At 39.0% G+C, this 14,255-nt stretch overlaps 1 protein-coding gene across 2 annotated transcripts; it reads left to right on the top strand.

The window, feature by feature from the left end:
- The first annotated feature begins 585 nt into the window (after positions 1-585).
- Positions 586-11,779, top strand: TMEM33 (transmembrane protein 33). 2 transcript variants are annotated; one of them, XM_056342043.1, is made up of 8 exons: positions 586-659; positions 768-832; positions 1,925-2,019; positions 2,421-2,608; positions 3,580-3,647; positions 4,433-4,566; positions 7,355-7,438; positions 8,829-11,779. In XM_056342043.1, the coding sequence occupies exons 2-8, from the start codon at positions 776-778 to the stop codon at positions 8,956-8,958; spliced, it is 756 nt and encodes a 251-aa protein (XP_056198018.1). In that variant the 5' UTR covers positions 586-659; positions 768-775; the 3' UTR covers positions 8,959-11,779. The 2 variants fall into 2 exon arrangements, with proteins under 2 accessions (XP_056198018.1, XP_056198011.1); XM_056342036.1 differs by lacking the exon at positions 586-659 and having other exon boundaries at positions 666-832.
- The last annotated feature ends 2,476 nt before the right edge of the window (positions 11,780-14,255 follow it).

Below are 14,255 nucleotides of genomic sequence, written 5' to 3'. Positions count from 1 at the left end.
ATTTTAATCTAATACCCCTCACACTATGAACTTTTGGGCACACACGGCTTTTAAAAGGCTTTTGTTTTTTTGTCTTACTATGTTATAGGGAACTAGTAACACTACCAACACATGGACACAGCCCAAGGCAGCACAGTATTCAATTTGCACAGTGCATCATTTCTGTGTGACCCGACCCTGCTACCGCAGCACTAAGGAACGGGGGAGCGCCCTGTCTAGGACCTGTCACGATTCCCATTTACACTGCAGATGCGCAGCACTAAGTCTGTGTTTTGCTAAGGGGCTCTGTAAGGCCCGTTTGGCCCTCAGTAAGTAAACACTCCCCACACTAGCAGGGAAGCGAGCATTAATATTGTTGCTTTTGCTGTCAGAACACAGAAGGCCCCCTAGGGCCAGCTGAGCAGCAACACCGGGCAAGGCGCCGCACCCGAGGGGCTCTGACGGAGGCAGGGGCCGGGCCGCGGGAGATGCCGCTCCCGGAGGGGCCAGGGGCCGCGGCACCCCGCCCCGCCTCCCAGCAGGGCCGCGCCACGCCGCCGGGCCTACGCTGCCCGGCCTACATTGCCCGGCAGCCCCTGCGGCCCGCCGGAAGTGACGTCTGGCCGTGTCCGCGCGGCGCGGGAGCAGTGCGTGGTGCCGTGCCGTGCGTGGCGCTTGCGGTGGGTGGCGGGCGGCCGCGCTGCGGTGTCGGCCTGGGAGCGGACGCTCGGGAGGTGGCGGCCGCCGCGGTCGTCGGTGCTGTAGTTCAGGCGCTTCTCTCCCCGCAGGTGCGGCCATGGCAGACTCCACGCAGAACGGGCCCATGCAAGGCGGAGCCGGCGGCGGAGCCGTGGTAAGGGGGGTGCGGGAGCAGGCCGCCGCGCCGGCCCGGCTCGGCCCGTGCGGGGTGGGGGTGAGCGTGAGGGCCGTGGGCCGGCCGCGGCGTTGTTCCAGTGGCGCGGACACCCCTTGCCCTGCTGGGATCGCAGTATGGCCGGTAGCTCGGCCGGGGACGGCACGGGAAGCGTTTTTTCACTTCATAAAAACGTGTTGTTGCAGCGCCGCCATTCTTGAAAATACCTTAATAAAATCTAACTCCGTGTCGCAGCAGCTATCTGTCTATACTTAAATTGTGCAAGTGAGGCAGAAGATAATGATACGAATATGGTTTGCAGGTCAGGTTAATTTCAGGTCACTTTCATAAAAAGGGTCTGGGAACATAGAGGAAAAGTCTTAAAAAGCTCGTATTTTTCGTATTTGGAAAAAACCTTAGAGCTCTTTCGGGTGAAAGGAAGCTGATGTTTTGACTCTTAGGCACCTAGCAGGCAAAAACATGCTGTGTTTCATTAGAGCTTTTCTGGTACAGAGACTGTATCAGGAGTGAAGATGGCTGTGGTTAAGGAGAGCCCCAGTAATGGGAGAGGTGCTAGGTTACTGTTAAAAGCTTTTTGCTTTTTTGAGGTCAAGAATATGTAGACCAAAAAGATGCCAGTTGCCTTACAGTGTAGTTATGCTAACTTTGCCAGACCCTTTCTTTTTTTTTCTCCCCAGTAAGAATTGTGGAGATTTAGCCCCAGGTGTGGGTAGTGTATTCTAAACAGAACTTTGCATGATTACATTTTTGAAGTTGGCTGTTTAGTGAGGTTGGTTTCTGTAGAAAAAATACTTCCATAGAAGATCTTACGACTGTATTTAGTTGTAGTGTACAAAGGAACCTTTTGGTTCTGAGGAAGCCTGGCTGTTGTTGATCTGGTTAGTAACTTCATATGAATCAAATATTGATGAATAAAAAGATGCTCTTTGCTTCAAGCTATAATTTGCTTCTGCTCAAGGTTGGAGAAAAACTGTCAATTTAATATAGAAGGGAAGAGTGTTCATTATATGCAAATACTAAGATACCAATTTCTGTGGGGGTTGGGTTTTTTCTTTTCTTCCTCCAATGTAGCAATTTTTGATGGCTAACAAGTTGGATACAGCAATGTGGATTTCCCGCTTGTTCACAGTTTACTGCTCAGCTTTATTTGTCCTGCCTCTTCTAGGGTATGTATTGTAATATTGTAAACTAGCATAAAAAATACAAAGTAACTATATTCCCTTTTCATAGAGTTGTTTTTTATGTAAGGGTAAATGTCTGTTATTCAGCTGAGTTGGATGCTTTTTGTCAGAACAGTTTACAGATTTTAGATTGTTTTAAACCAGTTGTAGATATGTTTGGAGAAATACGTTGAGCAACTGCAAAATAGTGGCAAATGCATGTTTTTATGTTAAGTTACAGAGTAATGTATTAAGTTGTTTTACCTTTGGTACCTGTAGTAAGTCCGTGTTACCAGTTTTTGAGTTTTATTTTTGGGTGTTGTTCAATTATGATGCAATTCTCAAGGGTGGAAGACTTCTGAGCAGGGGCTTGTTCATATGGTAACGTCTCCTCTGATGATTTGCAGGTTGCATGAAGCAGCAAGCTTTTATCAGCGTGCCTTGCTGGCAAATGCTCTTACTAGTGCCCTCCGACTACACCAAAGGCTACCGCACTTTCAGCTTAGCAGGGCGTTTCTGGCCCAGGCTTTGCTGGAGGACAGCTGCCACTACCTGTTGTACTCTCTTATCTTTGTGAATTCCTACCCTGTTACAAGTATCCTTTACTTGTGTCATCCTGGTAATGTTTTTTAAATATTTAAAAAACTTGATTCATTTCCTCACCTGTGCCACGATTTTAAAAACTAGTTTAAACTAGAATGTTTGCTATTCATAGAACATACTCTATGTAAAATAGGAGAGGCTTATGATGATTGATCCATATTCAGGTTAATGACCTCTGTAACTAAGTGCACTGCAGTCTCTAGTTACTTAAGTTTTCTTTTTGTGAGGCATAAGTTTGGTGGATTATATGACCAGCCTCAAGCGGTACTTAGAGAAGCTGCTAACTTTAATTTATTACCAGTACTGGGTTTATATATGAGTGCTAACTGTAAGTAGGATATATGTCATGTAGAGAGACAATTATTCAGTACTAGCTTTTTCAGATGAGTTATTAAACAGATAGTCTGCAAAAAAGACTTACTCCTGTGGCTTATCAAAGATATGTAAGAACAGACTTTTCTTTGTGCCGCTCTCTCTATATGCTTAATGTCCTACTGTTAAATGTCACTGGCAAAGGAATGTCTATGTTCTTGCTCTCTAGAGTCTGCATGGCTGGCAACTGCATGTTCTTTGACAAAGAAATCCATTCTGTAGCATCTCTTAATAAAAAAAATATTATGATTACATGTATTTGATAGGTTTTAAGTAGTAATCTCTTGTGTCTTTCATGCAGAAAGAATGCATTTCAGTAGAAATGCACTGGTGTATAATGGTGTATGTTGTACTTTTGCATACCTGCATATACACATATTTTGAAATTAATAAAAATCGGTAGTGAAGAGGTGTAAGAAACAGGGAAGAGCTATAAATACAGATGTTAGACATACATATCTTAATCCGGTATAGGTCATTCCAACCAACCTCTTGCAAAGAGCCATCAAGCTATGACTTCTGTGTTAGCATAACATCACAGAGAAATAAAGCACTTGTGCAGCTTGTCATTTTCCTTATTGCTTGCTTCAGTGAGTATTTTTCCAGTTCTGCTGTTCTCTTTGCTTCATGCTGCCACGTATACAAAGAAGGTTCTTGATGTAAGTATGATATGATGTGTGATACAATTAATGCTGCTGCTATTTTTGGGGTTTATAAACAGATTTGAGTTGCAATTATGGTTTCCTTTAGCTGCTAGAGGAGTTAGTGTATTGTGGAATCTGAGCACAGAGAATCTGAGAAGTCCCTTTTTTTTTTTTTGGGTTCTTTCTGGCCCCCCTTCTCCCCACTTCTGTTATGACCCAGTGATGTGTTGGAGTTGACACTGTCTTTCTTCAACTGCTGTTCTTTGAATGAAGTAAAAGCTGTGTAACAGTTAAGTTGAAACTTAAGACATGTCTTTCCAAGCTAAACCATAATCTGTGAAATTTAATACTCTATTTCAGTAGTAAAATAACAAACTGCAGGGTGAGGCTAGCAAGCAGAATACTTGCCAGTTGGACCTGCTGCTCAATGAACTGATTTGTGCAGCCTAATGTAAGGCTGACCTTTGGTGTTCTTAACTGGGCTGTCTTGCTACCATAGGCACTTCCTCCTAGTGGACAGACTCAGGCTTGTGGCTATCTCTGTGCAGTTGAACTTAAAATAAATGGGTGAGGGAATTGCAACACCTTCTGTTTTTAATTGTACTTCATGTAATTATGGAGTTCTAAGCTTCCGGTAGTTTTCTTCAGGATACTGATCTCAATGTTTTTAAAGGATCTAGTCTTAAAATGTTGAAACGAGTTGTAAATGATAATTATTAATATTTTGGTTTCTTTGTGTTAGAGAAGCTAGGTGTTACTTGCAAGTTTTCTGGCAGTCTCTTTTTTTTTCTTCTTAAAAGGCACGAAGTTCAAATAGTCTGCCCTTTCTGAGAAATCTTCTAGAGAAACTGAATGCTAATCAACAGAATATTCTAAAATTCATTGCTTGCAATGAAATTTTCCTGATGCCAGCTACAGTTTTTATGCTCTTCAGGTAAGAATTACAATAAGTATTTTCAGAATTAGAAACTTTTTACACAAGATTACTTTTTGGGATTGAGTTACATGGGTCACAGATCTCAATTTGGATGGTTCTGGCTGACCAAGTTGTTCTGGTTTTGGCTAGGATAAAGTTAATTTACTTAATAGCTGGTACAGTGCTGTGTTTTGGATTTGGTATGAGAATAATGTTGATAATGCTGATGTTTTTAGTTGTTGCTAGGTGATGTTTATACTAACTCAAGGGCTTTTCAGTTTCCCATGCTCTGCCAGTGAGCAGGTGTGCAAGAATCTGGGAGGGAGCAGAGTCAAGACAGCTGACCAGAACTAGCTAAAGCGATATTCCATACCACAGAACATTGTGCTCATTATATAAACCGGAGGGGAGTTGGCTGGGGGCCACTGATGGGCTCAGGGTGGACATTGGTCAGCAGGTGGTGAGCAATTGTATTGTGCATCACTTGCCTTGGGCTTTATTCCTTTCGTTCCCTCTCTTCCTCCCTCTCTCTCCCCTTTTCATTGCAGCTGTTGTTATTATTATATTTTACTTTCAGTTATTATCTTGTTCTTACCTCAACTCATAAGTTTTACCTTTTTCTGATTCTCCTCCCCATTCCACCGGGGATGTGTGTGCATATGTGAATGAGTGAACAGCTGCGTGTACTTAGTTGCCAGCTGGGGTCAAACCACATGAGACTTGAACTTAAGAGTTAAATTTACTGGATTCCTAGACTTCTCAAGTTGGTGCATCATGAAATCAAAAAGCATTCACACTGATATAAATGAGTACCAAAACCCACTTCCCTTTCATAGCATGGATGACGTTGTTGGGTCAAATCAAAGTTTTTCAGGCCTGTAACTTGTGTTCTCCTACATTGTTCAGTAAGTTTAATTTTGTAATAGAATATTAAGATCTTCAGCTTCCCTGGGAGCAAACTCTTTATTTTTGACTGTTAGATTCCAGAAATTTAAGTGGCATGAAATTGCTTTGTGCCCGAAGTAGGCAAACAGGAGTAGATTGTGTCCTCTCCTATGTTACTTCTGACCAGTGACCCTTGTCTCTCTCTTTTTTTTTTTTTTTTTTTTTTTTTTTTTTTTAATTCCGGTTGGTTTTGCCTGCTGTGCAGCCTGTTGTATTGATTTTAGGGATCTTGAACATATGCATGTTGGAATCGTATAGGCATAATGACCTGCCAGTCACTGAAGTTTGGGTCATTGCCTTTTAATATTTGGAGGGGGAATATGCCCCTTTGTTCTATACAAGTCATAGCCCAGTGAGAGCATTTGTCTTGAGTGGTCTCAGAGGCAGCAGAAGAGAGGCTTTATCTTCTTGGAAGTTGATAGAATGTATAATTTGTCTTTTATCTTTTGATATGTCAGCTGAACACTTCAGTACTTCTGCCCTGGAGGATTCAGTTTATTTAAGGCTGCTTACCAACTGACAGTTATTCTGTATTCAGTATCTGAAACTTGTCTTTAGGAGAAGTTTTTTAGCGTCTCTCTCTGGAGAAGTTAGTATGTGAAGTGTTACTATTTCATATGTCACCTAGTAGATACTGAAGTTTATAAAAGATCATATACCAAATTGTAAAATAATATAATGGTTAAATGCAGCTATTGTGAGAATTTATTCTTTAAACTGTTTTATCATATTAAATTGCTTGTAAATACTGTAGAAGTGCAATATTTCCTCTTTCCCCCTGTCCTGTAGCTCACTTTCCTTTTCACTTTGTATTTTTTCTTCTGGGTAAAGATATTGCTCATACTTGAAGGAGCTGTAGCTACCGGAACTGTTATGTTCAACTTCAGATGGAGCTTTTTAATACTGTGTTATATAAGGAAGAAGCTTCAGTCATTAAAATGAAACTTGTGGTATTTCAGTGGTTTGCTGTATGTGGTTTGTGTGCTATCCTTTCACTATTTTACAGCACCATCATGTGAAACAGCAGCCTTATATAGTATCAAAACCTAATTTCAGTGTACGCTGACGTAGTCGGGTATCAGCTTGGTGTTTGTGTCTCAAAATATCTGTAATATCCAGTGTGTTCTGAGTTTTTCAAAATATACTAAAATATGGTCCACATGCTGAAAGTGCTGCAATTAGAGCTGAAGCAGCTTGCTCTAACTGGACTCTTTGTCAGCCAATTTCTGTGCTTGACCAGCAAGCTTTTTTTAACACTGAATAGGCATCCACCATCGTTTCTGTGATTCTTTGCTCACCACTGTCACAGCACTCTCCAAACTAACTGGCTGCAACAAGGTCCTTTACCATCTCATACCAACATACTCTTCATGTCAGTCCCTCTGCTGCCTTCTCCTAGTTTCTCCTCATCCTGGGTGCGCGTCCTCTCTCTTCTCTCTGCTTCTTCCTCCTCTCTCTTCCTTGGCTGCTCTCCCTTCCTTGGCTGCCCAACCTTTAAACAGAAGCAGTCCCTCACAGCCCCTGAAGCCAGCCCACAGCTGTATATTATCAATGTTAATTAACTCAGCTTCATCCCTCTACATGCCACCAGAAATGAGGCATATAAAAAAAACTTAATAAATATAAAATCAATACAAGAACAGCACTTCAGGTGCTTCATTGAGCAGTTCTATAATGTAAGTTTCTGCTTTCATAAGTATATGGGTATGTGTTTTTCTTGCCAGATTTAGATTATCTGAACCGATGTGACCCCAATCTAGCTTTTTTTGAGCTTAAGTAGTTTGTTTGCTTTTATTAGGAAAAGTACTGATTTTTTTTTTTTCCTGTCAGTATTAAGCTCTGCTTCTCTATTCTCTTTCAGTGGGCAAGGGAGTCTGCTCCAGCCATTCATTTACTATAGATTTCTTACATTACGCTACTCCTCTCGGCGAAATCCATACTGTCGGTAAGCACTAAATTGATTTTGAAAGTTAATGTTTAACTGCATAGTGTTCAGGCATATGCATTCATTTTCATTCTAAAATGAATGCATAGCTCATAATACTAAATCTGCAATTGGTAATCATAGAATGTGGAATACATCTGGATTCTAAAAAAACCCAAAACACACAGCTGGTTCAAGGTGACATTCATTTTATCTAACTGTACTTTTCTGAAGTGTACCACCATTCTTGAATGGAAGCTTTCAGAGCATGCTTGAGTAATTAAAACTATGTTTTGGGAGAAGAAAGTCTTCCAACTGTTCTGCAACCATTTACCAGAAAGATGTCCTTGTTTTTAGATTCCAGGCCTGTCTGAGGCTAAGCCTATACATGAACAGGTGCTTATGAACTTGTGTAATGTTTAAGATCATCCATAGATTTTTTTTCTGTCAACATGTTCATTACCTCCTTTAGTTAAATTCATAAGTCAGGTGAATTATAATAGAAATAGAGCCTTATTGATTTTGTTTGAAAGTTGGTCAAGCCAATAATACTGCTTTAAACTTCGAAATCATAAGTATTTCTGTGAGGATTTGCTCAGGTCAGTGTTTTCTTAGAACTGCACATGACAGGCGTTACATTGTGTAAGATTTTTGTGAACATGCTTTCCAGTCCGATCACTACTTGATTAGAAAATGTTTTTTTAAAGTATTAAGGAAGTAGCTTTGGCTGCCATAGTATGTAAAGACAGGTCTGAGAATTATAAGCTTAGTTGCCTCCTATTCCTTACTATTTTGTAAGAGATCAATTGTTCCATCTTAGTACATGTAGTCTTTTAATAAAAAAAATAGATCTATGAAGGCCCTTTACTACTTTGGTATCTAAAAATAATTTAAGTTGTGCAATACTAAAACTAATTTGCAATAGAACTAGTTTATTCAAGATGTTCTACTGGCCTTTATGTAGTTTTAAGGGAAACTAGTGCTGTGGGTTTTACTTCTCATGTCTGTCTTCTAATAGTTGCTTCTAGAATGCAGGGTTCTTGCGTTTTGACAAGAAGCAGTGCAAACGCACAATTACCTCCCAAGTTCTTACGCTATTTCTGATAAAGCATTACTGTTTCTTTTTTAATAACTTTTTTTTTTTGCTTGAAGGTAGAATTTTTCTGCTGTCTTTGTCTGTCCTCAGCTGGAAGCTGCTGAACTAAAGTTAATTAAAACGCTTAATATTTAAAAGACAAGAATTCTGAAGCTCTTGCAAGATATTACAACACCTAGCTGATCTATAGAATTTGCAAACTAGAGTGTGTGTGTGTGGTGTTGAGAAAAGAAGTGAATGAAAAACATAGATTTAGATGATACTTCTGATAAATGTTGTAGGATTTTAAAACTCTTCAAATCTGTTTTTTTTCAGGACTCTTTTCACTGAGCTGAGGATTGTTGTTGAACACTTAATAATGAAACCCTCATGCCCCGTTTTTGTAAGAAGACTGTGCCTCAGCAGCATTTCCTTTATAAGCAGATTGGCACCAACCGTTGCATAGCCAAATTTCAGGCACTTATGTTTTGTGAACATTATGAGCAGCTGGCACTTCTGCTGATGATTATAAATTCCTGGTTTTACACTGATCTCACTCCAGGCTGTATAAAAAATGTGTATATGCTTTTCTTGGAGATAATATGAAACTTAGAATATGAAAAGCAAGTCATGGAAACTTAAAATTACTGTGCTGTGTTGCTAACTGGTGGGCTGAGGGGGTGGGGGAAAGTAGCTGCATCCTATCCAAAACATGCCCAGTCATAAGGAATTGTGGTTTTTTTGAATCGAGGAGTGTTTGAGGTTAACTAAAACTCTTAAGAAGTCTGTGCTCAGTAGGTGTATGTTAGTTGGAACTATAGCCACTGTAGGATGTCTCCAGTGGATAGCATTGGTACACATACCTATGCAGAACACTTCGGACAGTATTCTTCTGCTTACTAAATGTATCTGTAGAACCATTTTGTCTAAATTACTAAACCCAATGTAAAAATATGGTCCACTTTGAATTTAACAAAAGGGATTAAAATCTATCAAGCTGACATAGTTAACACCTTTTCTGAGGAGAGGCTATTTTTATTAATAATACTTAAAAAGAACTCTTCCAAGTTTCTACCTTGTGACAATCTTACGTTATGTTGTTGGAAGAAATAATCGAGACTGATCATAGAAAACTGTGCAGTTATCTAGTCATAACAAGATGTTTTACCAAGCCAAATTGCTGACCTATAGGCTTTCCAGACAAAGATGCAATGCTTAAACTTAACCATCTCTTAAGTGAATCAATGTAAATGAAGTAACTGTTGCAGAATCATAGCAGATTAGTTCTTGTGTCCACAGAAATATGACACTGCAGTAATTCAAGCATGTCAGCTTTTTAGGAAGTTAATCTGTAGCTAGTGCTATATAAATGGTTCTTTCAGTTTCTGAGACTCTGGTTGTGATGGGACATTTGCATAAAGGATTGCACCTGTTTAGGCAGCTTCTGAAACAAACGGGTGTAGGATTTTTTTGGCATAAATCCATCTGATGACTGATCTGAAGCCAATGTCATGACTACAGAAATGAATATTAAATTGTGTGCTGATAATGCATTCACCCAGCAGCTGAAAGGTAGGTAGTAGAAAAAGAATATTGTCTGAACACAACTTCTTTCCGTAAATTCAAGGCAAAGTATTTGCCTAATTTTCTGTAGTTAATTTTTCTGTAAACTGTTCTGTAATTAATTGCATAAAATTAAATGGTTTTCATTGACCTTCTGTAAACTTCTATAGCACTGTACTTAACTATTCTTCCTTGGTCAGAGAAATCTTATATGAAACACTTTGAAAAACAGTCTTGAAGCCAAGTATTTTCCTGTAACTATTGAATTACCTTGTTTGTGATGTGGATATCATTCAGACTTCCCACTTGTATTAGTTTGTTAGATCAGAGCCATGTATTTATAAACTTCATTTTTTGCTCAACCTCTTGGTGCTGATGAACCAATTGGTAATTGAATATATTCTTTGGCTACTTGTCTTGCTCTCTGAACATGATTAGCTATTTATAGAACACTGCAGAAGCAACTGCATGCAGTAACGCTCTACAGCTACTAAAGACTTGCAACAAGATTAATTATATGTATATCCTGTAATTTGAGGATTTTATAAAAACTAAAATTTCTACTGCAATAAAAGGAGTGTTAAATGTAATTTGCTAGGCTCTTCAAGCTTATTTTCTCTCTAACAGAACATACTGATGCTTGAACCCGGAAGTTGAGCAGAATGCTGACGTGTACGTGTGCATGTTCTTACATTCCCATGGCTGCTTCTGAACTGGGACATAATGTCTTGTGTGTTTCTAAATTGTTTTATAGGGAATTTTTGCCTTCTAAAGTGCAAAAATGTATGACCCTTTTCCTTCAAAATCTAACCCAAGAATAAGCACTGCAACAATGGTGTCTAATCAGAGCAGAAATCTAGACGTACCTCTTACTATTTTAATTCTTCAGTGCTATTCTAGACCCTCTTTCATGTTCCATGGTATATTTTTCAAGTGGTGACGTCAGATTCTGTTCAGCTATTTGCACCACTGATTTAAAAATTAATTTGATCATGTAGGTTGGTCTGCCATACTGGGAGTGGAAGGCAAATAAATACTATTGTAATTAATATAAGCAAAATATCATGTTACTTCTGAGCAAATTTTTGTGGTCTAAGACTGCTGTTCTGGGTGCAGTCTACTGTTCCTTTAATTGTATGCTGTTATTAAATTAGAGAGGAGTCTAAATTGGATCTGATGTATTGCAACTGTAACTGAAGGATGCAAAGTCATGAGCTCTTACTCTGGATGGTTGAGGAAGATTAAAAGGAGTAAGTGAATGAGGTTTCAGTAAAGAGAGGGCTGGAAGACGGTGTTATGAAGTAGGCCTTATATGTGGATACTGAATTCTTGTTAACTCTTTTCATTAAGTCTTAAAAATGGGTCAAGCAGAGGAATATGTTTCATAAGTGGGGTTTGATTTGGCTAGTAGTATATTCTTAGCTTTGCAAGATGTTGCTTGACAAATGAGGTCTGGATTTTACTTGTGGCCTAGTAAAACTTACCTCTCTGATGTGCCAAGACAACATGGAACCATGGGGTAAGAATAACTTCCAAGCAAAATAAATAGGGCAACTGACCTATACTCTGCTTCAACTTCGATTTTTACTGCAGCCTTTATGCTGCTGAAGTGGTAACATTGTTTCCTCAATGCTGGCAAAACCATTCTCTCCTTGTTCTTGCTTCCTTACCACAGTTTGTGACTGTTTCTATGCTAACGATTAAATTAAACACATGAAATGCTGGTTGCGTGCTGTTAGCTTGAGGTTTTTTCTGGTGAAAAGAACCGTATGTTCATGCTGCTGTGCTGTCAACAGCTAGCTGTGATGCAGAGGCTGTAACATTAGTCTGGTAGTAAAGTTTTGCAACTGACCATAAAATGCTTGCCAACCCCAAATGCGAAACAGAAGAGGTTTTTGTCCCACTGAAAGGTTATCTACCTAATGTGGCAACTGTTTCCACTGATACAAATCACACTGGTCATAGTCTTTGATGGTCTTGGCTTTTGTGAATTAAAAGTGCTTTTGCATAGATTCTGTGGGTAGACCTACCCCTTGCTGTGCACAAGCTTGCTGTGGAAGTGATGCTGTGACATAAGACTTGTCTGTTCTCACTTTTTGAACTTCTTACATGCAAAGTAATTCACTAAAGCCTCCATCCTTTTCTTTATTGTCTTTTATCTACTGTTACACTTCTATTGTCATTTTTGTGCTGTCAGTTTTATGTTTTGTTCCCTTTTGATGGACGTTCAAAGGGAGCAATATCCATTAATATTTAGTTACATGTTTTAAGGATTTTTAACATAATCATGAACCACTATTTGTTCCAACAGTTTTTGAGCTGCTAACCATGTATGTAATAGTACTGTCCAAACAAATAATGTAGCTGGTTATTTTGTACGGTCTGTGTTGGACCTCTTTTATTGTTAGGCACCATGTTGTAAGACTTGCTGTACAGATCCCTTGTTAATTAAGGAAGTACACTTCTTGCCCACTTTACAGACAGGAACTGAGGCATGGAAGGAAAGAGCACTCACCTGAGGCAATGTAAGAGCTATGGCAGAGCAGGAAATAGATTTAAAAAAAAAAAAAGTTGGACAAGCATCCACAGGCAACTGATTTGTTTCTACACCACATAAGACTGCTCAGTCCTTTTTCCAAAATGATACTAACTGCTGCTTAAACAGTTTCAAAAGGTACTGTACCTTACAGCACCTAGATTAAGGGTAGCAAAAGACCATTAAGCTAGAACAACAGCATGTTCTTTTAAAATGACGTCAAAAATTGATTCCCATGTGCAAGAGCTAGGTATGGCCCCTGGTATCCTCATCTTTCTGGTGAGGAAAAATAACAGTAGAATAAGATCGCAAGCACTTGCATGCTAGATGTTAGTAAAGTATGTTGATCTGTTGTAATTGACCATAATTTTTAATTGTTGCGATACAAGTATTTGTGGTTAAACTATATATACACACTGAAATTGGTTACTGTATCTTTGTACTGTAACTTCTCTTGTGCTATAATTTTCTTAAAATCACAGGAAGACTCAGGCCTTGCTGTCTTAAATTGCCTTTCAAGGATAGAACCTTAAGCAATCCTGTATTTTAAAGATGCATTATCAGGAAGCAAAATGTAATTGAATTTAATCTTAAATGTGGATTCAAAAATATCTTTTTCATAAAATGTCAGCATTACTTACCAAGTTTTCTGCAGAAGCCAGCTCTGTGATAATGGCAGATACTGTGCAGGTAAGGGAGTTTCATTGCTTAGCTCTGTGCCATCCAGATGGTACAAACTTCTAAAATTAATTGGAAAATTCATCTTTTACTTGTATTCAAGGACTGAGGCACAAAATGCTAATGTAAGGGCTCAGAGGGGAAATATAGTTCTCCTGCATATTTGAGAAAATGTGAAGCTCTTTCAAGAAAATCTAATAAACATAATAATCACAGGCTGCTGACACTAAGGAAAAAGCACCTCATTCGCTCTTTCTTTTATGCAGCGATTTACTGGTCCCTACTGATTTTCAAATTAGATCACTGCAGTAAATTATCCATACCAGTACCTGTGAAAGAGAGCACTGGGATCCATATTTGTTTAGTGCTGTGCTTAAATCAGCAAGAATGATAAATTTGATGGAATGAAATTGGAAATACCAAGGGCTTTTCTCAGTGAATGAGCAAGTATCTCCATTTGTAATTTGTGACCTTTTTTCACTGTATGTGCTTTGTATGTCAAATATTTATTTTGAAACAAATTAAATTGTTTTCTGTATTGATATAGCTATGGTTTTGTTGATGTTTTTGAAATCAAATTGCACAGGTTTTTTTTTCCTGGATTTAAAATATTACTAATGTTGTGTTGCAAAATAGTGCTTGTTTAAGTTCAAAACTCCAAGTTTGCGCTACTGACCAACAGCTTTCCATGTTAAACGTTCTAGGTGTGTGTTGGCTGTTGTGGGGTGAGTTTTTTTGTTGTGTTTTTGCGTGTGTGTCCGTCCGGTGCAGGATGCAGTGAGGTACTGCGGCTTCTCATTTGCTTTGTCTAGAGAAACAGCAAGATTAAGTTGTATGTCAACCACAACAAAAGTTGATCATGGTCATTGGAGCTATTCTGCTTTATACTTGGCATATGTAACATGAACCTGTGAAAAAATATATCTGTGTGCTCAGTGTACTGCTGTGTTTTCAGTGCAGGTGTTAATAGAGAAACACTGTACACC

This window comes from Falco biarmicus, chromosome 1 (genome assembly GCF_023638135.1).
Source record: "Falco biarmicus isolate bFalBia1 chromosome 1, bFalBia1.pri, whole genome shotgun sequence".
NCBI lineage: Eukaryota > Metazoa > Chordata > Aves > Falconiformes > Falconidae > Falco > Falco biarmicus.
Note: the sequence above shows the minus strand (reverse complement) of the source record. Positions and strands in the feature narration are given on the sequence as shown.